Here is a 23494-nt window from a genome sequence, read left to right on the forward strand (position 1 = left end):
CTGGATGATTCTGATGGCCCGTAAAGTCTGAGAACCCCTGTTTCTCACAAGTGAGTGCTCTTGCCTTTTTTTTTTTTTTTTTTTGAGATGGAATTTTGCTCTTAATGCCCAGGCTAGAGTGCAGTAGCGCAATCTCGGCTCACTGCAACCTCCGCCTTCCGGTTTCAAGCGAGTCTCCCGCCTCAGCCTCCCAAGTCGCTGGGATTACAGGTGCTCATCACCACGCCCAGCTAATTTTTTTGTATTTTTAGTAGAGACGGGGTTTCACCATGTTGGTCAGGCTGGTCTCCAACTGCTGACCTCGTGATCCACCCACCTCAGCCTCCCAAAGTGCTGGGATCACAGGCGTGAGTCACCACGCCCGGTGTGCTCTTGCCTTTAAAACCCATTATCTACTGTTTAGTAGAAGGGACTCAAACGCTCTGAAAGTCCATCTCTACCAATGTGAAGACTTCAGCACCCACCCCCACCATAAATGCAGTAATCTGTACCTTCTGCCAGGTTTTGTGTCAAATTTTCTGAGGCCACAAAATTCCAAGTTCTCACAACACCTCCCAGAGTCCACATACTCTCAGCAGTATCATGACAAATAAGAACTATTTGGTCTCAAATAGCCTGTTCACCTGCATTGATTTTTTTTTTTTTTTTTTTTTTTTTTTAACTGAGAGCAGGGTCGAGTACCTACAGTATGCTGGGCACATTCTCTGTTGTAACCTAAAATTTCTTTCAACCTCGAGTTTCTCAACTGTAAACTGAGGGGCCAGATTATCTGTCCTCCTTTATGGCTCTAAAAGTCTGTGACTACCTGACATTAAATGAACTTTCAATTTCGGAATACTGAATGCCCCCATCTATCATTAAGTCATTGTTGTGTTGGACAATATGGCTGTACTTAATGAACCAGTCAATGAATTGATTTGGCTGTACTTAACAAATTTGTCTCGTCACATATCTATTATAAGCAAAGCACCTGGTCCTCTTTTCACAATGCATTTAAGTGAACCCATTAGTGACTTCAGATAAAAATCTTGAAGCGGGGCAGCGCGGTGGCTCACGCCTATAATCCCAGCACTTTGGGAGGCCGAGGCCGGCGGATCACGAGGTCAAGAGATCGAGACCATCCTTACCAACATGGTGAAATCCCGTCTCTACTAAAACTACAAAAATTAGCTGGGCGTGGTGGAGCATGCCTGTAATCCCAGCTACTGGGGAGGTTGAGGCAAGAGAATTGCTTGAACCTGGGAGGTGGAGGTTGCAGTGAGCTGAGATCGTGTCACTGTACTCCAGCCTGGCAACAGAGTGAGACTCCGTCTCAAAACAAACAAACAAACAGAACAAAAATCTTGAAGCATCTACCATCCTAAAGGCGTGAACAGGTTTCTAACTCCTCAACGGAATAGGGAGGGCTCAGCAGCAGTGAGAAATCTTTCAGTGTGGGGCAGCTTCTGTGCTGAGGGTGCGTGGTTATGAATATTGCAAAATGATATGTCTCACCCAGAAAACCCACCATGTAGTCCCGCGCTGAGTCTTCATCCCTGTCCCAGGGTTCTAACTCGAGTTGACTCTACTTCAAAGGAAGGAAAGCTTGTTTGGCTAAATACCCGTGGAGCATCGGTTTCAGGAATGTGACATGCTGTTAAACCACAGCCGTGTATGCTTGCAGCCGCTGAGATTTTTCAAGGATGAAAGTTTCACTTTTCAAAGAAAAACATAGCACCATGTAAGTTGGAGAAACATAAGGTAAATGGTGTCAATTGGCCCCAAGAAGCTTTTTCTTCCCGAGAACACCTACTACGTGTACATTCCAGGGGAGGCTGTAGAGGTGTGTGAAAATGGATTAAATGTATAAGATTAGAACAATGAGACACAGTTCCTGCCTTCCAGCATATTTCAGGAGGTGGAGATAAAGGACAGCTGGGATGAGTAGAGAACAATGCCAGTGCATGGGATTATGGAGACAGGAGAGGACTGGGGAAGGGAGCGGGATGTGACCCCAGAGGCCAGGTCAAGCAAATGGTCAGCATGGCCAGGTTGGGGAGACTAGGGGTTGTTGGAGCAGACACAGAACCTGGAGCAGGAAACACCAAGTACAGGGCAGGGGAGAGGTCCCTGGGCAGTCAACACAGGGCACTTGGGCCTTTCTGAGGTCACATATCTGGGCTCCCACCTCCACATCTGCCCCGAGGTTTGGGAGGATGATCACCAAAGACTGCTGAATGCCGCTGGAATAGGACATGGGGATGTTCCATCTCCACAGCCCGGGGCATTTCAAAGTGGGTATCTGAGGAGTTGATTTAATACAGAATCACATTGCAGAGATTCACAACTGTTTAATTTTGGAAGGGGGCTGGGGAGTCATCTAACCCAAGCTCGCCCTCCATGTCTTGATCTCTGTGGCGGCTTAGGTATCCAGCTTCGTATTTGGCTGCCTCTGTTGACAGGGAGCTCACTCTCTGCCTCTCACAAGGTAGCACGTTTCATCACCAAAGGGCTGGAGTTGTCTCAGAATGTTTTCCTTACATGGCGCCAGCATCTCTCTCCTTCTACTTTACCCTCCTAGGCTCATGCTCTGTCCCTCAGAACGGGTCTGAGCCTGTGTTGACTACAGCAGCCCTTTGACTGTCTGAAGGAGCCACCGCAACCTCCGTATACGTCCCTCGTTCCTCCCTAGGTGGTTTTGTGCGGTGGCTCCCGCACATGGTTGCGGTCATCCGGACACTGACTAGTTTACCCGCGTTCTTTGTAAACTGTGCTCCCTGCTCCCTCATTTTCCGGGTAGAGTGAAAGCAGCATAAGTCACACGTGGGCAGTGTGGGGGCAATGCTGGAAACCTGGGCCACTAACCCCACAGACCACCAAGGGTTGGCGGCTGCTTCAGGATCTGTAAGACGCGCAGGTCAGCCCAGCCTGGGGTGACCCCTTCCAGAGGGGCCAGGCAGCCTTGACCAGGCCTGGTGCCAAGTACTTCCTAAGCCCTGGGTGGCTTCTCACTGTTCGAGGTAAAAGCGGGCCCTGGGCCAGAGTCTTGGACACTGGAATTCGTGGACACTGGTGGGGAAAACCACTGGCCTCTGAGCCTGGCATAGAAGGGAGAGGCCCGCCCCCTTGTGGATCTCTGGAGAGTAACACGGTGCAAAAAGCACTGAAACCCTAACAGGGGACAGGGAGTCTCAGGGAGCAGCCACCTCCTCTCAGTGCTCCCATTTCACCAACCGCCTCTGGGGACCTGCAAGAGAACTGATCTGTGCTGCCACGGGAGTGGTAGCAGGGGACATAAAAGGAAGTGAGAAAGTTGAGACCCCTGGATTATGTGTCTGGCAACAACGAGTTAGAAAGAAATCAGGCAAGTGTTATTAGCTGTTTAAAAAAAGAAAGCAGAAAAAAAAATGGCATCTGGAAGTCTTTCCTGGTTCTGCCACTTCCTGTGTGGCCCCAGGAAAACTACAGTCTCTCTCTGGGCCTCCAAGGACCTTGCTAGGTTGAAGGCTCCAATCCCTCTGAATGTTGAAGCCTCAGGCTTTCACATCTCGGTCCTGACAGTGGTCTGTCGTTGGTGGCACCACATTCCTGATTGAAGAGAACATGGGAAGCAGCAAGGGCAAAGGGCATTGTGCAAGGGGAAGCAGAGGGCATCAGCTTGGCCACCCACCCGCAGCCCTGGACAGCACAGCACCCCTATCACTACACCATGCTGCTCGGAGCCCAAAGGGTCATTCTCCAGAGTGAGTCCAAGAGGGGTCATGTCCCCTCCTTCCACAGTTTTGGCCAAATCTACATCATGTCTCCATCACGTGGACACCAGCCCAGAGGTGCCTGTGCCATAAAACATGCTTGACCCAGAGAGATGTAACCTAGGCCCATTGTCCAAGACAGCAGCCTTGCTCACACACTTCCAGACTGCCTTGACTCTACATGAAGCACATGATCAAAGATTGTGTTTTTAACATATTTTCAAGATGAATTCTTTGCTACTCTGTAACTGATCAGGATAATTGGGCTAAATCTAGCCCTGGGAAATGCAAACCAGAAGCACTTTCCTCGAAGCGCCCCAGATTAAAAAATGAATGATATGTTAAGATGGCTCAGATTTCCAACTGCACCACACTCACAGAGAAACAGAGCCACCAAGTCAGCGAAGACAGTGTTTTAAAGGCCAGCTGTCCTCCAGAAGAATGAAAAGTATTAAAACTCTTTTAGGTGGGGCACGGTGGCTCATGTCTGTAATCCCAGCATTTTGGGAGGCCAAGGTGGATGAACCACTTGAGGTCAGGAGTTCGAGACCAGCCTAGCCAATGTGGTGAAACCAAATCTCTACCCAAAATACAAAAATTAGCCAGGCATGGTGGCATGCACCTATAGTTCCAGCTACTCAGGTGGCTGAGGCACAAGAATCACTTGAACCCGTTAGGTGGAGGTTGCAGTGAGCTGAGATTGCACCACTGCACACCAGCCTGGGCTACAGGGCAAGATTATTTAAAAAAAAAAAAATCCTGTAAAATGGCTTTGTGCCAGGCGCAGTGGCTCACAACTGTAATCCCAGCACTCTGGGAGGCCAAGGTGGGCGGATCACCTGAGGTCAGTGGTTCAAGACCACCCTGGTCAACATGGTGGAAGCCCCCCGTCTCTACCAAAATTATAAAAATTAGCTGGGCGTGGTGGTGTGCACCTATAATCCCAGTTACTCAGGAGGCTGAGGCAGGTAAATCACTTGAACCCAGGAGGCAGAGGTTGCAGTGAGCCAAGATCATGCCACTACACTCCAGCCTGGGTGCAGAGTGAAACTCTGTCTCGAAAAATAAATAAATAAAATTGAATTTTAAAACGCCTTTGTATAAATTATCTGAAATAATTATGCCCTCAGTCTAGCATGCTCCTAGCTGGAAATGTACAGGACAAATGTTAGGGGTAGAAGAGTCATCTATGCACACTATAGTACACTAAAGCTTTGGCTGAAACTACATAGCCTGTAATGTCTCATTTTTTAATGGCATTATAAGGCATTGTGTGTTATTACATAAACATCCTTTAAAATTCAGAGTAGTCCAACAATAAGAACAACTCAAGTTCTACCTAAAAAACTACAGTCAGGTAGAACACACAACTAACTGTAGACAGAACACTTTTCAAACACCTATTTAGACCACCTGGTTTCTGCAGCATTGCCAAATTCTAAAATTGTAATGAAAAATGTAAAGTTTAAAACCTACAAGTCATCAGAGGTTCAGTGAGCAGATTGTGCCATTCCAAAACCGAAAATGTGCTTGCATAAGCAAGTCACCGGGGCTAACCTTTCTGGATTGAGAGTCTGGCCTTCAGTTCAGACCGTGGCTATGCCAGGGTCAGAAATGTGACAAAACTGCGCTTTCACGGAGGTTAGCCAAGGTTCACAGGGTCATGACTGGGCCATTTTATCAGTCATGTCAGGCTCACACCCTATTGCCTGGGATAGATAAAAACTTTATCTGTCAGTTTGCTAAATCTGCTCCTCCTGCCTCATTTTGAATAAAGAAAACCTGGGCTCAGCTTATCTAAACCAGAGGTGCACCTTTCCTAATACTGTTTCCATATGCAACTTCTAAGTGAAGGTGACACGCCAGTGATTTCTGGTCTCATTTTAGTCAAGAACTGTCCATAACTGGAGTGACTGGCTTTGTCTTATCTAAAACCTTCACTTCAGAGAATAGATTTATTATGTTTATGACATGTTAGATGAGCTGGAGGGGTTACAGTGACAGTTCTCAGTGTTACCTTTTTCCCTAAAGTAAAGCAAACCAAAAAAATTTTTTAATTAACTTGGATCAATTTTCCAAATAGGGAATCTAAATGACTGTAGAAGAATTTACAGAGAAACGTCTGGAATAACACACACACACATGTATTTTCTAATAACTGTTAACATAAAAAGCAGCTAAGATTTCTTCTCACAGAAAGCAGAGATGCACAGATAAGCCCAGGTGGGCATTGTAAAATCTGGTTAAATACACTAAGCAAATATTAAACTGGTGAATTTTACCCAACAGGAATCTTAAATACCAGAAAAGTACCTTCAAATTTTACTTTATTTGGAAATAATACAAATTCATTATTTTAATATTTAAAGATTGTGGTAATATAGTCAAAACACATAAATATTATAATATACATTTAGAAATTAAATATAAAGTCAACACAACACTCCTTAAAAACTCATATGTACACTTGCAGTAAGTCTGAGGTTTGAGCATTCAAGCTCATCAGATTTCCCCATGGAAATGGGTGAATCTTGCAGGGAGATTGTCCACAGGATACACGGTGGGACTGGTTTTCATTGTAGGAGGTCCATTTAGAAGCTGCCAGTCACAATGCCTGGCCAGCTCCACTGTAAATATTTTGAGAAGAATTTTTGCAAATTCTTTGCCTACACAGCTCCTAAGGCCTCCTCCAAATGGAATGAAGCTGAACCTGGATGCATCCTCTGGGTGAGGCAGCATGAATCGGTCAGGATTAAATTCTTCCTTGTTGGTGAAGATCTCTGCCACATCATGAGTATCACAGATACTGTAGATAACATTCCAGCCCTTGGGAATCTGGTATCCCTGCAAAAGATTATGAAACCCCAAGGGCTGACAAACTGGAATTTAACTTTCAACAACAAAAAGCAGTCACTGATATCTTTGGGGAAAATTATGAGCTAAAAGCAAGGGAGAGGTAGAAAGAGAAAGGTGGATCCAGGTTGCTGAAACACACCTTCATATAGGGCATAAGAATTGCAGCCACAGCATAGGGAAGCAAGAGGAGTTTTTTAAACCACAACAAGAGGGAGAGAGAAAAGAATTTTAACTTACATTTAATTCAAAAGTCTTCAGAGCAACCCGAAACCCTCCTGGAACTGGGGGATTCAGTCGAAGGGTCTCCTTAATAACACACCCGATGTATTTAAGTTGTTCCAAAATTTCCATGTCCAACTTGTTGTCTTGATTGCTCTTGCAAAGTAAACCCTATCAAAACAGTCATACAGAGGTGAACAGTTATTTTGTGTTCCAATAAAATCATCCCAGCAGACGTAAACAGGGCTTAAGTGGAGACTAAACCCAAAGGGCCCCATGATGGGAGAGACTGGGAGGGGGAAACAGCAGCTAGTGGCCATTTGCCTGCCCAAATTCACTATCTATTTACAATCCCAAGAGAATGCTGCTCACCAGTTAGAAGGGCCAAGTTTCTCCCCTCGCCCCGCCCCCCACAACCCTCCCACTCACCACCACCACCCACACTAATCAGCTATTCACATTGATCACACTATGTATGGCCTCGGACACACCAATTCAAGAAAGTGGAACCTATCTGAGAATCTCCTCAGTTCAGCAAAAGGTGGAGGAGGGGTAGAAATGAATACAAGGTCAAACCCTGCGCAAGTGGGATCACAGCTCAAGACTCCATCCTGTTTATTCACAAAGCCAATTCTCCCCACTGGCTCACACAGCCCTGGGCCCTGCACTTTCAAAACACTCCATGAAGGCAGCACACTGACTTATTCGGAAGTTGGCTAGGGAGCAGCTGAATTTCCTAAGCTAGTAAGGACACCCCCAGTCCCAGTCTCCCTACCTTACTCTTCAGCTCTTCTCGCACTTTCTGGAGAACATGTGGGTAGAGCCCCAGGTAAGTGATCAGAGATGTGGCTGCACTGGCCGTTGTTTCGTGTCCTCCAAAGAGGAGTTCGGTTGAAGATTGCTTTAGTGCCTAAAATAGAGTAAGATCCACGTTCTCACAAGTCTGCGTGCGGTTTGACAGAAGGATTACTCAGAATCGAACTGAGACTTCTGGAGGGAAGACTAAAAGGGCTAAATGTTTTGCTGACAGAAAGTCAAGGAAAGCAGTATCTTTAAACAAAATGCAAAGTCCCTTTAGTTCAGCTAGAGCAGTAAGGCGAGTACGACCCCACTCTACCGAAAACTCCTGAGTTAAAGTCTTAGCTTTATTAAAATCGCAAGGTTCTTTATTCACATTTTTGCAAATTGCAACTTTCCCTCTGAAGCCTGGAAAGGCTAGGGGACGCTCCCAGTTCCGCCGCAGCCCCTTCCGCAGCTCTCCTGACCCGGCGTCTCAGCCTTCGGGATTCCCTCACTGTAGTCTGAGAGGGCTGCCCACTCCAGAAAGCTGGGTCCCAGGCGCGCGCTTTGGGGGCCCCAGGAACCACGCTTGGAAAGCCAGGGTACCAAACTCCGCAATGCCTGGTCTGAAGCTGTCACTCACCTGCATGTCCAACCGCTCTCCCCTCTCCCACGAGTGCTCGATCAACAGCTGCAGCGCGTCTTTACAGCCTCGGCCCGCCTCGGATGCCCGCAGCCCGCAGATCTTGGCGCGAATGTTCTGCTCGATGCGCGCGTGAATGAGGTTCCGTGCCTTCATGCCCTGAGCGCAGAGAGCGCGCGGAGGTGAGCAGACGCCCGGGTCCCGCGCCCCTAGTCCGCAGCCCGTTTGCCGCCCTTACCCGGTACAGCCCGCTGAAGGGCACGTCGATGGGCAGCGAGAAGAGATTGCGGGTCATTTCCTCGAAGGCCTCCACAAGCTGCTGCTCGGCGTCCCCGTCGCCCGCCAGTTGGGGTTCGCAGCCCAGTAGGATGCGCATGGCTATTCGGAACATGAGGCGCTTCACCTCGGGGTAGACCAGGAGGCCGCGCTCGCCGCAGCTCAGCCACTGCTCCAGGCTGCTGCCCACTTCCTCGGTGATCACCGGCACGTAGCACTCGAGTGCCTCGCGGCTGAAGGCCCGCATAATCACCTGAGCCCCGAGGAGGGGAGAGCGTTAAAACCCTCTATCCGCCCCTTTCGTCTACCGCCGTCCCCTTCCAGACACCCCCAGTCCTGCCAGACACATGGCACTCTCCGAGCTGGGAAAGCTAACCTGGAGCTGGCAGAGGGTCCTAGCCCACATCAAGCTGCTAGCCCGCGCCCAGCATCCACCAGCCGGAATTCCTGTCATAAATGGGGTCTCCCTCCCTGTCCATCCGTCGCCTCCCGCCCCCACCTTCTTGCGCTGCTTGTGCGAGGAGTCGTGCAGGTTAGAGAGGCAGCCAGATCCCAGAATGGTGCGCACCGACGCTGGCCAGTGGACCGACACCAGCCGGTGCTCTCCGAGCAAGATGCGCCGCACATTGTCCGCGCCCATCACCCGCACGGTGGGCCGCCCGAACAGATGCGTCTTGTAGATGAAGCCGTATTTCCTGCGCTTCATCTGCAGGAACTTCCTCCGCTGTGGGAGGAAGCCCGAGGAGAGAGGCGGGCATGAGGGGGCGCCGGGGAGCTCCGCGCCTCCCGCCAGCCCTGCTCCTAGCCGCAATCGCCTGCCTCCCGGGGGCGCCTACCCCGACTTCAGCAGAAGCCCGGAGCCGCTCCGGGCTCCGGGAAAGAGGCCTGTCCCGCCCCATGCTGCCTTACCTGCAGTACCATCTGCAAGGTTTCCCCAAAGAAGGGGAAGCCCATAGTCCCGGGGGGCAATGGGAGGGCACAACTGCGGTCGCGGCCGCTCACGCAGTACAGGTCCCAGAGCTTGATCGCAGCCAAGAAGAGCAGCAGCGGCAGCACGAAGGTGCAGAGCGCACTGGCCAGCAGCGCCGGGAGCCCCATGGCGCGCCGCGACCTCCCGCGCCACCTGCCGCCGCCGCCAGCGCTGCAAACCCCACGGCGCGGCCGCTTTATAGGCGGCCCAGGTTGCTGCCCACGTTACCTTGGTCAGACAATTAGTTCACCCAAAGTTCATCTTTAATTGCGGATTGGGCCCCTGGCTCCTCCCCCCGCGAGGCGCTGCCCAAAATCTTTAACCGTTTGTTCCGCGCCGAGGCAGAGGCGGCGCGGTGGCGGCTTCCCTCCGAGCGCGCCTCCTGGGGTGCGGGGCTCGGAGCTGCCCGCCTCCCCCATCCAAGGTGTGCCGAGCTCCGAGGCGGCGGTGGGGGAGGGCCAGGACTCCGAGGAGCCGGAATTCCAAGCTCTAGCCTTCCCGGCGGTCTCTTTGGAATCCCTCCCGCCGGGTCCCACCCGCTGCCCCGGCCCAAAGCAGCCTTCACTGGCTTTCCATTTCCAGGCGCCGCGTGGGCTCTCTTCCACCTGCTGAGGAAGCAAGGGGAAGTCCGTTCAGGAATCGTCCAGCTGCCTCCTCCCACGAGTGGGGAAACTGAGGTCCAAGAGAGATGCATAAAGCAGCCCTCCCGACTTTTCCCAAGGATCGAGCAGAAGAGCCCAGTGCCAGAGTCCAAGAGAGAGCCGCGGGGCATCTGGCGCAATAGGCAGATCTGGGATCCCCAGCTCCCCAACCCCTGCAAGGGAGCCAGCACTTGTGAAGTCTTGGAAGGTCCTACTTCAGGATACAAGAGGGCCTCCAGGTCCCTCAGGTCCCCAGGTGCTACCCTGCACAAGCCTGATCCCCGACCCTGGGGCACTTCGCCTGGGGCTCGGCAGTCGGTGCCGGTCTTTGAGATACGAGCACAGCCCGCCCATTCTGAGGGCCCTGCGGCTTGGCGCCCCAGCTGGACAGCAGAGACGGGGGTCCTCAGCCCTGGCAGGATAAAGAGACGGTGTAAGAGGAAGAGGAGCCCAGGAGTCCTGGCTTCGAGTCCCGGCTCCATCTCTACCGCGCCTGACCTTGGGCAAGTCACCACACATCACTGTGCCTGTTTCGTCCTTCTTAACAGGGAGGCGATCATTCCTGATCTGTCTAAGCCTCAGGATTGTGAGTTCCCAAAAGGGGGCTCTGGTTGCAACTATTCTTTCCAGCTCCGGGCACAGTAGGCTGCGTTACCTGTCCGGTACAACGGGCACTGGAGTCCTCCTCTCTCCCAAGTCCCACCCAGAGTAAAGCCACTGTAATCACCCAGGTGAAGGGGTGCTTGGCCCTAAACTCAGGCCTCTGCCGACCCCTAAGCGGGGGAGGGGAAGTGAAGGAATCTGTATTGGGAAGTCTTCTGTACTTTGCCTAACTACAATCAGCAGCTACTGTAGCCAATGCCCGGAGCTCAGACGCTGCGGGACGCGCACCTGCGCTCTCTTCTCTCCACCTGCCGGAGCTTCCCGGCTCGGGACCAGCCAGGGCCACACGCTACCTGGGTTTGGGCGCTGAACGCACCAGCGGCGCCGAAAATGAAACAGAATGACCTGCATTTGTTTAGAACCGAACACTGGCTCTGGCAGAAGCACGCCGCATGCCTTGGAAAGCGTCCCTTGGAGGTGGAAAACTCTGCTCCTGAGAGCTTAAATGCATTGCCCTTCTCGCGGTGGTCCCCAAACCCGGAGGTATCAGGAAATACCTGCAGAGATTGGAGGGACCCGCGCAATCCTAGCGACGCTCCAAGCCCGAGTCGCCGCCACAGGGCGTGTTTCCGGGGGTCAGCGTTTCCCCATAACCTGCCCAGTGTTTCAGAGGCTCTGGGCAGGGTTTCAGTCTCCGGCAAACGATTTGGTGGCTGTAAACACGGCGAGCCAACCTCTGGCCACCGCAGGAAGCCAGGCCAATCGAGCTGGAGGTAATTCTCAGAAATCCCGAGTCCGCCCCTTTCTGGACAGCGCCTCCGGCCGGGGTGCAAAGCCGGCGAACGGGGACGTGACCTGGGGCCCATTCCCAGTCCTCCGGCCTGACCCGCCTGTGACCCCTGCAGGCCGGACCGTGACATCCGAGTGAACTCTGCGGGGCCACTTCGCCAAGTTCAGCGCACCGAGTCACAAGATGAGCGGGGCCTGCACGCTGGAAATTGCCGCAGGGAAAGAAACATTTTAATCTATCTGCACATCGAGGCCAGCGGGGGCGTCCGGCAGGAAAGGATTAAATTTGAGAGTGAACGATCATTAAAGAACATCTTGAAGGGGGGCAGGGCGGGGTGGGGGTGTCAATAAATTACCAGCCCAATAGGAACTTTGATCTAGGAATCTTGCCAAGCTTTCGTGGGTGGTGGTGGGCGGGGAGGGGGGTGGGTTCACTGAAAAACAACTTGTTTCCAAGATGTTTACAAAACAGCCTCCCTATTGCTAAGAGGCGGGATGTGGAGTCGTTTTTTTTGTTGTTGTTGTTGTTTTTTGTTTTTTTTCTGGTAGGGAGGGGTGAGGGTGCAGGGACTAGACTGGAGTCACAACAAAGCAGTCCACCTCCAGTTTTCTCCTTCCAGCCCCCCTTCTCATTTCTGAACATGGGTTCCTGTCTCAGGGTTCTATACCTGCTGTTCCCTCTGCATGCCGCACCCCTCCCTCAGGCCTGGCTGGTTCCTTCCAAAGTCAAATGTCACCTCCTCCAAGGTTCCCCCCACCCATCCAGCCTAATTTAGCCCCAGACACTCTCTATCACAGGCCTGTTTTATTTCCATGACAGCGCTTATCACCGCTGGACATATTCTTACCCTTTTGTTTGCTAGTTTATTTCTCGTCTGCCTCCCTCCATGTCAAGTGCAGGAGGGAAGGAACCTCCTCTGCTCCTTCCCCAGAGAATCTGCAGCTACTTAAACAGGAGCTCAGATATCCCTTGAAATTACTGAACATGATGTACCCATGGAAAACTAAAATTGGAGCCACCCCTGCTGTGGCTTACAGTTATTCCAGACCCCAATGCAGGTCAACCAGGCCTTCTTGGAACCAGCTCAACCGACCTTGCTTCTGAGGGTGCCCACCCCATTCTTCTCTCCTCTCTCTAAATCACAACCAACCCTAAAGCCTGCATCCTTCTCCTCCTCACCCAAACCCATGCTTCTCAGGCCAGCCTGTCCTCTGCATTTGCAAGAGCACTCTTAGGGCAGGCTCACATCCTGCCACCTTTGCTGCCCCTGGCGTCTGCCGGGCTCAGGGCCTGGCGCCAGGCCCTTGACTGGCAATGGGTGATGAATTGCCCTGTGTGGGGGTTATGGCGTCAGCCCAGGTCGGAAGGGCCCGCTGCACTCTGGAGCTACCAACCCTGTAAGTGCCTGCTGTGTCCCCCTTCCTTCTGGCCCTGGGATCCACCTTAAGCATGAGGTCAGGAGGGCACTGGCTTTCTTCTGGTTCACTAAGGGGTCAGCTCAGGCCTGGGCAGCTACTTCCCTGGCTCACCCCTTATGTCCAGCTGCCCCAGCCTGTTGGAAGCTGGGTGGCAGATTGAAGTGGGCTGTTGGGATGATGACATGGATGCTTTCGGCTTCGATTTAAACACTGGTTGGAACCTCTGTACTGGAATGGTTGAGAGAGTCCTCAAGTCAAGCTAGGGCTTATCACGAAAAGGAGGCCAAACGGTTCAGCCCTACCTGATGGCCACAGGAACAGAGGTTGGGGCAGAAGAGTAAAGGGATAGGGGTGGAAGAGAGCACTGGCTGGGGAGTCCAGGAGCCTACTACTGGGCTTCTCAGGTGAGTCATTCACCTCAATTGCTCCTCAATTTCTCCTCTGTGATAGAGAGGATGGTGAAGCCGTAAAACCAGAAGTCCCTGAAATGTCAGGGAGGGGTGAGGGCACAGGGACTAAACTGGAGTCACTGGAAAGGAGTGACTCCAGGGCGTGGTGGGTCACACCTGTAACGCCAGCACTTTGGGAAGGCAAGGCAGATGGATCGCTTAAGCCCAAGAGTTTGAGATCAGCCTGGGTGACATGGTGAAACCCCATATCTACTAAAAATAGAAAAAATTAGCTAGGCATTGTGGCACATGCCTATGGTCCCAGCTACTTGGGAGGCTGAGATGAGAGGATGGCTTGAGCACAAGAGGCAGAGGTGGCAGTGAGTTGGTTGTGCCATTACACTCCAGCCTGGACCACAGAGGAAGACCCTGTCTCAAAAAAATAAAAATAAAAATAAGGTCCCTGAAACCTGGAGACAATTCGCAGCCCAGATTCCGGGGTTATACTCAGAGAGAAGTCAGGGCAGCCCAGGTCCCAGGCTGCCCAGCTCCCAGCCCCTCTCTGGGTATACTCTGGAGTGGGTCCTTCTCTGGCCTCCTGAACCCTGCACCCTAGTGCCTTTCCCCCAGGGAGTAGCTGCCCAGCTAAGCCCTTGCCTCCTCACTCAACCGCTCCCAAGACACTTCATTTCGTGGCCTTCCTGTTTTTGGTACAAATATCTCAAGCCTCTCTAATTATGTCTCAACCTCCCATGAAAATAATCCAGCATTGGAGACGTGTTGGTGTGCCTATTCTCCTCTGTATACATGAAAAGAGTAAATGCGTTCTTAAAGTAGGAATTTTTCCTTTCAAGAAGTGGCCAGCAGAATCCGGTGACCTTGAGCCCTTTCGAGCCCTGGAAGTGCCCACAGTTCCGAGTTTCCGCCGAGACCGGCAGAGTGGCCAAGGCGGACAAGGCCAGAGGCCAGCTGCCAGAGGGCCTTCCGTCGGGCGTCCTCTGTGTGTTTTTCTATGGCCCAAAGCCAGGCCAGGGTTGCGCCCACGACGTCCCCGCTTCCTTACAAGGGTTGCAGGTCCCACCGCGCGCGTCGGGTCTCTGCAAGGTTCCCGAGTTGCAATATCCCCACTCCCCTGCCACCCCTACCCCGCCTTCCCACATTCATGCACCCTCCCTGGATTGGCTCGGGAAGGGGAATTCAAGCAGCAACTCGTGAGGATCTATCTATTTCCTCCATTCCTGCTTGGCCCACGACATTTGCCTTCCTCTGGGCGCGGAGCGCAGAAGGCATCTTCCCATGGGCTTAGATGCTTCTCTGGCGCTGCAGCAGTGGCTCGCGCTCCTCCTCCCTCGAGTCCGGCACACATCCGCGTTTGGCGAACATTTGTTGAACGATTGTTGAACGAGTGAACTAGTGGGCGCGCTACGCTACAATGGGGAGCCGCAGATGGGTGGCGCTGCGTGCGCGCCACAGCCACCGGCCAAAACGTGTCCTACAGCACAAGCATGTCAGAGGCATAGCCCATCCCCCGCAACCAAAGGCGCGAGGGGGTGGAAAAAGAGCCGCAGCCCGTCCACTGGGTGCACGATGGGCACCGTCTGCATGGCGGGGAAGGCGGGTGTGGCCAGCTCCCAGCGCGCGGTGCGCACCAGCTCCACAGCTAGCAGCTGGAGCACGGCTTGCGCCAGCTCCTGGCCGAGGCAGCTGCGCGCACCGCCGCCGAACGGGATGTAATGGAAACGGCTGGAGGCGCCCAGCGAATCTTCGCGCGCTGCGCCGAAGCGCTCTGGGTCGAAGCCTTCGGGAGGGCTGCGGTACACCGCAGCCGTCTCGTGCGTGTCCCGGATGCTATACATCACGCTCCAGCCCTTGGGGATCTGGTAGCCCTGCAGAGAGGCGAGGAGACCAGCCTGACCACGAGGCACCTGGAAACGGGGTGCCCTGAACTGACCCTCCACACCGGTGCTTTCATCAGGCTTCCAAAACCCGGGAGGAACCCGCGATTAATCCGGAAACAAGGAGAAAGCTCTGTGTTCCAATCTCAACTCCTTCACTGATGAAATGTATGACCTTGGGCTAGATGCGCAGCCTCTCTGAGCTTCAGTTTCCTCATTGAAAAAAATGAGGGGAAAAATGCCCACTTTGTTGGTGAGGATTCAAATTAAGGACTTGGCACATGAGTATTCAGTAAACGGTAACTATTAGTTACGTTCCCGTTTGGTTTTGTCTTTTTTTCTTCTGACCTTAGATCAGAAGACCTAAATTCCAGTGCTACATCTACCAGCTGCTAGAGTGGAAGAAATGCACATGACAATTCCTTGAGGTCAGTTCCATGGTGGAGCTCTCCTTTGCACTGAACTGAAAACTTGCCGTCCTTCCCATCCATCAGCTGGACAATAATGTTCAGATTTGGTACCACACTTTAAGAAGGCGCACATGAGAATCAAATTGGCCGTCCCTAAAATGCTCAAAGGCAGCTTTCATGTTCCCTCTGCCCATCCCTAGCATTTTCAACCATTTGGCTTTTTGATATGTCTTTCAACCCCTTGACTACACTGCTGCCCTCATATCTGGGGAACAGAACATCTTGGAATCATCCCAGGAGCTCTCTCTCCTCTCTAGACATCAGTGTTCTCATCTGTGAACTGGAGGGTTGCTAAGACCCTTTCCTGTCCTCTGCTCACCTCCCTGATTCTGTGCTTCCCTAAGGTCTTGTAGGGCACTCCAGCGCCTGCAGAAGGAAGCTTGCGTTCCAAGATTGATCCCACATCCAAGACACTTCTCAACATCCACCTTTGTCTGAATCTGCTCTCTCTGTAATGGGCTCTCCCATCCTAAACTTTCACTGCTCCAGTTCAGACTCCAGCTCTCAAAATGTGTTGCTGTCGTCCAGCACCACGGATCACTCTCTTCACACCACAAGCGGGCTGAGGCTGTCAGGCCCGGCCCCTTCCTCTCCAAGTGGAGCTCCTCCAGGGTAGAGTCCCAGTCCCTTTGATGCCTCCTGAACCCTGGCATGCAATGTGCCACAAATGTTCACTGTGGAATGCCCATCTTTGCCTGGAGCCACCCAGTCACCAAGCATGGTGCTCAGGGGACTGCAGTGACAGCCTTTCAGGCAAACACCCGCAGTTTGGCACAGCCAGAGCACCACTGCCTGAGGCCACCACCCTACCCCCACAGCCCAGCCCCACCTGGATGGAGCGTCAGAGCTGGAAAGGACCAAGACAGCTTCCTTGTAGAGAGTAAACTGAGGCCCAGAGTGAAGAGGGAACTACCCAAGGTCACACGGAGATGGAGTCAGTTCTAGACCTTAACCTTGCTCAGCCAAAACCGGCCTGATCAGAGATGAAGCGTCTACCCGGTATTTTAATTCCTCCCTCCCCTGGAATCTGGCCCCAGCCAGAGCCCTGGACGGGGGGCAATGAGGGATTCCTTGCTCTTGTGAGGGAGACAAAGGGGTGGAGTACAGGACATACTGAGGGGTTCTCTTTGTTCTCCATCCACACTCACTGGCTGGGAGGGGGTGCTGCACGGATAAAAGAGTGTTTTTATTCTAAAACTCGGCTCTCATTGAGTTGACCGTTCCGGACCGCTGCCAAAAGCTGAAGGGTACGAGATCCCTAACCTTGCCGGCTCGTCAGGCTATGCGTCCCTCAGCCGGGGAGCCGGGGACGTGGAACAAGGCTCAGCCCATTTTACAGGACCGAAGGCTGAGGCTCTGAGAGCAAAAGAGGAGACCGCGCCGTCCGAGTCCCTCCGCCCTCCTCCCACCTGGGCGCTGCGGCAGGAGGCAGGAGGCAGGAGGCAGGAGGCTGGCCATGGGCCGGCGCGGCGCACTTACGTCGAGCTCGAAGGTGCGCAGCGCTGTGCGGTAGCCCCCGGACACCGGCGGCAGGAGGCGCAGCACCTCCTTGACCACGCAGTCGACGTAGCGCAGACGGCCCAGCGCCTCGAGGCTGAGGTCGGGCTCGCAGCCGCAGTTGGGCGGGGGCCCCACGCCGCCCCCCGCGGCCCCAGGCGCGCAGCCGCACGCGCGTCCCAGCCCCTGCGCCACCAGCTCCTCCCGAATCTTAGCGATGGCGGCCGGGTGCTGCAGTAGCAGCAGGACGAGCGAGGTACTGGCACTGGCCGTGGTGAAGAAGGCGGCGAAGAGGAGCTCCACAGCTGACTCCTGCAAGACAGCCCCGGGCGGCACTGAGTCTCCGGCGGTGGAGTCGCCCGGGGCGCTGACTCGACGGCCCCGTAGAGATGAAAAAGCACCCAAATTTACTATTGCGCAAAGCCAGGGGGCAGGGAAGTGCTATTATCGCCGCGACTGCGTGCACCGTTTTGAAGTCGATTAAATCCCAAGTCCGCCACTTGGGAAAGTCACCTACAGCAACAGGTAAAATTAGGATCTATCCACGCACCTTGCGATGGTTCCCAGAGAGAATGCGGGAACTTACTCTGTGCACTCTTCTTAGTGCTTTAAGCATATTCATTCATTCGGTTCTCACCTCCCCTCTGTGAGGCACAATTGCTGCTCTTGTTTTATGGAGTTGAAAACGGAGGCTCCAGAGAAGTGCTCAATGTCCCTATAGCTAGCACTCCCGGCAGGCGGGCTTAGGAGTCCAGAGCTCTTAACCACCTGGTGGTGCCGCTGCCAACCCCAGCGGAACAGCCTGACAATGGCTGCAGTGCAACAAAGGCACCTGCAGCAGCAGTGCCAGCCTCGTACCAATGTCGGCATCATGGCTTCATCCTCTCCCTACCGGAATGGTCCCAGGGAGTCACTAAATGTCTTCCTGGTCTGCTCTGCCCAGGAAGGGCACGCGAGGGGCCTGGTGGCTTCATCCTCCAGGCTCCAATGCCCTGCCTCTGTTCTCTCAGGTCCCAGTGTCTTCCTTGCTGGAAGCACCCACCGTTTGTTTTATACACTGATTCCTGCTATCACAGGATGAACGTCTTCCTTCCCTTCCTGAACCTGGAGGACATGGGCTGTGTTTCGCTCACCACTGTACTCCCAGTCCCAGTGTGGAGCCCGGCACTGAATAGGTACATCATAATATTTGTGGAATGAATGACCTGGTTGCTCACTAACCCACCCTGCCCCAGACAAGAGGGTAACTGGGATGGAGACTCTAGAGCCCCAGCATCCTCCCTGCCTGGCCCCTGATGTCCAGCCCAGAATTGAAGACTCCTGGCTAGTGAGTCCCTTCCTGAGAACCTGGAGGGTGCTGTCACTCCTCCCCAGTCCTGTCTACTCCTTTCTACTCCACTCCCCTTAGCCCTCAACAGTCCCTGTCCACCTGGCTCCCCCAGGACTCATGAGCCCATTGCTCATGTTCTTATTAGTTCCATTCTCAGAAAAGAAGCTAAAGCTGAGGCCCACCCTTCAGGGATGTCTGGTAGAAAGCAGGAAACTGAGGCCCAGAGAAAGGATGGGTGGGAGTTGCTTATGGAAGATTGAGGTCTCCCTATTTCTAACTTCCCCTCCCCCCAAGGTCTCCACTCCTTTTTGGGTGCTCAAGCAAGTCCTGAGCCATTCCAAAGCTTCCTACCTCCCCTCCACTTTGTGTGTGCTATGTGTACAAGGGGAGGGGTCCTAATTCTCCAGGAGATCCACAGCAACAAGACAGACAGATAGAGGTGCCAGGTGCCAAGGTAGCTCATAGAAGGAGAGAGGTGATTTTGGAAGGAAGAAGGGAACTTTGAGGATGTGGAGTTTGATCCTGAGCCCCTTAGAGTTTGTAGAAAAAATGAATAATGAGGGCTTTGTAGGCAGGGGGACAGCAGAGGCGAAGGCATGGAGTGGCAGAGAAGGGCAGTGGGGGAAGGAATGGAGAGAGAGCCGTTTGTGGCCAGAAACCTGCAAAGATGGGCCTAGCATTCTTGCCTTCAATTCTCCTACTGACCAGGGTGGTAGCTGGCTGAAGGCTCGCCACTGTATTCCCAGTCCCAGTGTGGAGCCTGGCACAGCTAGTGACTGTGGCTGAGTCATTAGTGGAACCCAGGTCTCCTCTTGCCCCTCATCTTGAGGACTGCCTGTGCCTCAAAGTGGGGCTACACAGGATGTGGCTCTGGGGATGCAGCATTGGTGTAGGGACCTGCTGGGAATGCAAAAGAGGGGAGAAGGAGCGGCCTCTCAGCACCCACCTTCAGCTCCTGCATGGAGGGCTCATGGCCCAGTTCCCTTGCACTGTGAATGATCAGCTCCAGGGCATCACCCGGCTCTGCAGCCTTGTCCTCATGCAGCTTCTCAGAAATAGCCCCCTCCAGGTGCTGATGCAGCTGGTCCCTTGCCCGGATGCCCTGAGAAGAAAGATGGGGCAAGAAGGCTAAGGGGGCCAGGCCTGGCCACTTACCCAGAAAACCTTCTCAGCACTGGCTCTGCCAACATCCTTGTGTTAACAGCTCCCCAGCTTAGCTCCTGGCCTGGCATATGGCTGGGCTCAGTAGATGGTCAGGGGTATGTCCACTGTCCACAAATGCCATTCTGTCTTGATTATCACAAGCCTCCTCTAAGCCACAGCAGAGTTACTGTCATCCTGAGGAGAGGATGCTGAGGTTCAGAGAGGTCAAGCAATTGCCCAGAGTCACACAGCTGTCCATGTCCATGCCTGGCACAGAGCCCAGTGCGGCTAGGGTCAGCCCATTGCCCTTTCTCTGCACTAGGCTCAGGCTGGGGCACCTTGATGCACCCAGCAAAGCTCTGACTTAGAAGATACTATTGGATGTTGTAAGCATTAGCCTCTGTAAGGGCGTGGGGAAGAGAGGATGCCTCTCCAGAGTTCAGGGAATAGCCACAGCAAAAGCATCCCCCACCCCCGGAAAGCACTGTAATTCAGCACTTGAGTTCCACAGTCAGAGGAGATGGGGTTCAAGTTTGTGTCTGCCCCTACTAACGGTGTGATCTTGGATAAGTCAATAAAATAAGTTTGGCCAATAAAATGAGAATAATAACACTTTGCAGGCTGCAAGGATTAGATCAGAAAATGTATCCACGGTGATCAGCATATAGCATGATCCTTTACACATATTTTTATGCAGGTGACTGAAAACCAGGGAATCAAACAGTGGGAAGTCCCAGAACAGGGGGACCAAAAGGCGGGATGGGGCATCCTAGCTGCTCTCAGGGTCCTCCCCATTGTTCTGAAGTCTGGAGAAGCAGCGGTTCTCTGATCCAGAAACCTAGCGGATCCAGGGCTTGTGGAGCTGACGCCCACCCCCTTGGGTCCGGGGCTGGCGCCGGGCTGGGCCGGGGCGCATCCGCAGCCCTCACACTCTCCTCGGTTCCACAGCCATCTGGGCTTCCGAATAAGTGATGGAGGCCGGCCCCAGAGGCGCCGCTGTGGGAAGAGTCGGACCCCAAACTCTGGCGGCTCGCACTTGCTCAGGCTGGAGCGCGTAGCGGCAGGGGTCCCACGGAGGGCGTGTGGCCAGCCCCAGGTCACACCAGCGAACCAGCACAGAGGCCAGGCCCAGAGCCCACCGCCACGCCACCGCCACGACGCCTCCCACCCCCGGACTTCGCCGCCGTTCCCCAGCAGAGGTGACGCACGCGCGGGGTGCGCAGTGGGCGTCCTGTCTGGGTCTGGGAGGCCCGTCCGCGCCGCGGAGTCTCAGAAGAAGGTCTGGAGCCCGGGCAGCCGTACCTTGCGCAGGCCACTGAAGGGAACGTCCAGAGGCAGTGAGAAGAGGTTCTCCACGAGATGCTCGAAGGTCCGGGCCAGCGTGGCGCACTGCGCCTCGTCCAGCCGCAACCCCAGCAGGATGCGCGCGGCCATGCGGAAGGTGAGCGCTTTGGCGGCGTCGTAGACTGAGACAGGCCCGCCCGCCGCGCACCAGGAGCGCACCTCATGGCGCAGCGCCCCCTGCAGGCGCGGCACGTAGCGCTCCAGCGCGGCGCGGCTGAACGCGCGCGCCAGGACCTGTGGGAGCGCGCGTGATCAGCGCTGGCGGCGGTCAGGCCTCCTCTGCTTGGCGATTCCGGAGTAGCCAGAAGGCCAGTTCAGGTCCTTTCCCCCTTTTCTAAGAGGCCCAGACCTAAACTTGCTGGCTTTTGCTTTCGCCATTTCCCCCAGTTCTGCTCTGATGCACACAGTCCCTCCCATCCATCCAGGCTCCAGATGCCATCTCCTCTAAGAAGTCTTCCCTGGCCCCTCTCTAGTCTGAGTCTCCAGCGCTTCTGCTATCACAGCCACGGAAGATGGGAGATGAAAGAACCTTTTAGCGCAGTCCTAACTCTGTAAACAGAAGCTGAAGATAACGGACCCGTCCAAGGCCACCCGCTGGTTACCAGGGACCTTGGTCAGGTTCACAGTGAATCCAACACCGGGGCCCTGGCTTGGCCCATGGCAGATGCTGGGGACCGCGGATCCGACCTTTCTACTACCCATTCCCGTTTCCACTCACCTTGCGCCGCCGCCGGTGTGGCTCGCCGACCGCACCAAGCAGTGTGTGCGAGCCCAGCAGGATGTGCGCGCTCTGTGGCCACTGGCTGCGCACCAGGCGGTGCTCGCCCAGCAGGATGGTGCGCACGTTCTCCGCGCCGCTCACGCGGATCACTGGCCTGCCCAGCAGGTGCGTCTTGAACACTGTCCCATAGCGCTCTCGGCGGGAACTGTGGAAGCGCGAGCCCTGCGAGTGAGGCGGAGCGTGGAGAGCTGGAACTTCTGGGCCTGGGCCGGGGATCTGACCCAGACCTCCCAGCTGCCTTTTGATCACAACTCTCTGTCTCTGGCTGGCGCATTTACAAAACAAGATCCCCAGTGGGCCTGGCAACTACACTATGGGAATATACATGCTCCTGTTCCTATTGGTGAGATGAGGAAACAGACTCAGAATGAAGACGTGAGCGCCCAAGGGCTCACAGCTGAGACAAGCCTCAGGCTCCTTTTCTATGCTTGCAGGACGTGCTCCTCAGACTCCTTCCTAAAACCCCTTCTGTTTACCCCCTGCATTGTGTCGGGAAGTTGCTCTGGGGAGAATTCCAGTGACTTGAGGTCCCTTCGAGGGAACAGAGGAGCCAGGCAAAGGCGAGAGTTGTGCGCGCTTCCCGGGGTCGTGGGCGATGGGCAGGGACTGGCCACAAATCCCATGGGCATTGAGGCTGAGGAGGGTCCAGTGGGAGCCGGAGGAAGAAGGGGCCGTATTAGCGCTCGGGGTCGAAGGACTGCTCACCTGAACTAACCAGTGCAGCGTTTCGCCGAAGAAAGGCCAGCCCATGGAGCCCTTGGGCAGAGGCAGGGTGGAGGCCCGGTCCCGGCTCAGCATCCAGCGGAGGGTCCAGAGGTGCTGGGCCAGGCTGAGCAGCAGGCCCGCGCACAGGATAGCAGTGCCCGCCGCCCCCAGCACTGACAGGCAGCTCAGCCCCCAAGGGAACATGATGAGCCTGCGGGGGCCAGGCCGCTCAGAGCGCAGGGACAGAAGGGGACGCAAGAACCCGGGCGCGAGCAGTGCGCAGTGCTCACCTGTTCCGTCTGCAAAAGGCCTGGGGTTTGGGAGCCAAGTCTGAGATTTATAAGCTCCGCCGAGAACTCCGTTCTAAAAACAGGCGGTGAAAGACGGTAGTGACCGTGCGCCCTTAGGGAACGTGCCTTCCTCGAGGCCGGCGCACTCAGAACTTTCTCCCGGCTCCTGGGCCCAAATTGCCAGTCCCTCTCGAAGGTGCCCGCTTCCTCGGGAACGCTTACTCCCCGCTCCGCGGGGCACCTCCCACCTTCCCCCGGGCTCAGCACCCTTTGCATAGAAGCAGCGAAGGAGGGCGAAAGAAGAGCAACTCACCAGTGTTACCAACCTGGTCTGCAGACCCCCGCCCCACCTCTCCCTCCTCCAGTCGTTTAACCCTTCTTGGCCCACCCTGGACACGTTTATATAGATATTGGCTCCCTCCCTACGGACCGATCCCGGTTCACACAACGTGACGTGTCTTTGCATATTTAAAGCGCTCCACGCAGAGTGGTGATTGGAGGCAGTGGGCAGCAGCGCACTCACGGAGGGGCTCTGAGTAGGGAGTGGCAGGCGCTGGGGCGCTTGAGCTGGGCTGGGGTCTCGCCCCGCACGCCTCCTCGGGCGGGGCCTGTGGGTTCGCGCCAGAGCTTCCCGGCTCTTCTAAGCGCTCGGAAAGTGGGCGAACCCAACGCGCAGAACTGACCCGGGCTTGCGCCCCACAGCGCTCCTGGCCCATCCCCGGC

The 23494-nt window shown here is 54.5% G+C and overlaps 2 protein-coding genes across 2 annotated transcripts; both read right to left on the bottom strand.

The window, feature by feature from the left end:
• Positions 1-6041: 6041 nt before the first annotated feature.
• Positions 6042-9607, bottom strand: LOC111552166 (cytochrome P450 26A1). The gene is made up of 7 exons (XM_023226253.1): positions 9415-9607; positions 9005-9229; positions 8468-8758; positions 8230-8388; positions 7582-7716; positions 6825-6977; positions 6042-6575 (listed from the first exon to the last, which is right to left on the bottom strand). The coding sequence occupies exons 1-7, from the start codon at positions 9601-9603 to the stop codon at positions 6234-6236; spliced, it is 1494 nt and encodes a 497-aa protein (XP_023082021.1). The 5' UTR covers positions 9604-9607; the 3' UTR covers positions 6042-6233.
• Positions 9608-13857: 4250 nt separating this feature from the next.
• LOC111552167 (cytochrome P450 26C1) lies at positions 13858-23148 on the bottom strand. Its single transcript, XM_023226254.2, has 6 exons — positions 22482-23148; positions 21714-21938; positions 20954-21229; positions 19455-19610; positions 17161-17490; positions 13858-15202 (listed from the first exon to the last, which is right to left on the bottom strand). The coding sequence occupies exons 1-6, from the start codon at positions 22683-22685 to the stop codon at positions 14825-14827; spliced, it is 1569 nt and encodes a 522-aa protein (XP_023082022.1). The 5' UTR covers positions 22686-23148; the 3' UTR covers positions 13858-14824.
• Positions 23149-23494: the final 346 nt, after the last annotated feature.

The sequence above is a fragment of the Piliocolobus tephrosceles genome, chromosome 9, assembly GCF_002776525.5.
Source record: "Piliocolobus tephrosceles isolate RC106 chromosome 9, ASM277652v3, whole genome shotgun sequence".
NCBI classification, from domain to species: domain Eukaryota; kingdom Metazoa; phylum Chordata; class Mammalia; order Primates; family Cercopithecidae; genus Piliocolobus; species Piliocolobus tephrosceles.

Bases quoted from the DNA above. Each gene is read 5' to 3' on its own strand.
- LOC111552166 (XM_023226253.1), bottom strand. From the start codon at position 9,603: ATGGGGCTCCCGGCGCTGCTGGCCAGTGCGCTCTGCACCTTCGTGCTG. The intron at 9,230-9,414 runs GTAAGGCAGCAT...TTCCTCCCACAG, and splicing joins CCTTGCAGATGGTACTGCAG to CGGAGGAAGTTCCTGCAGAT. The intron at 6,978-7,581 runs GTAGGGAGACTG...CTGTTTTGATAG, and splicing joins GAGAAGAGCTGAAGAGTAAG to GGTTTACTTTGCAAGAGCAA.
- LOC111552167 (XM_023226254.2), bottom strand. From the start codon at position 22,685: ATGTTCCCTTGGGGGCTGAGCTGCCTGTCAGTGCTGGGGGCGGCGGGC. The intron at 21,939-22,481 runs GTGAGCAGTCCT...CCTCACTCGCAG, and splicing joins CGCTGCACTGGTTAGTTCAG to GGCTCGCGCTTCCACAGTTC. The intron at 15,203-17,160 runs GTAAGTGCGCCG...GCCTCTCTGCAG, and splicing joins TGCGCACCTTCGAGCTCGAC to GGCTACCAGATCCCCAAGGG.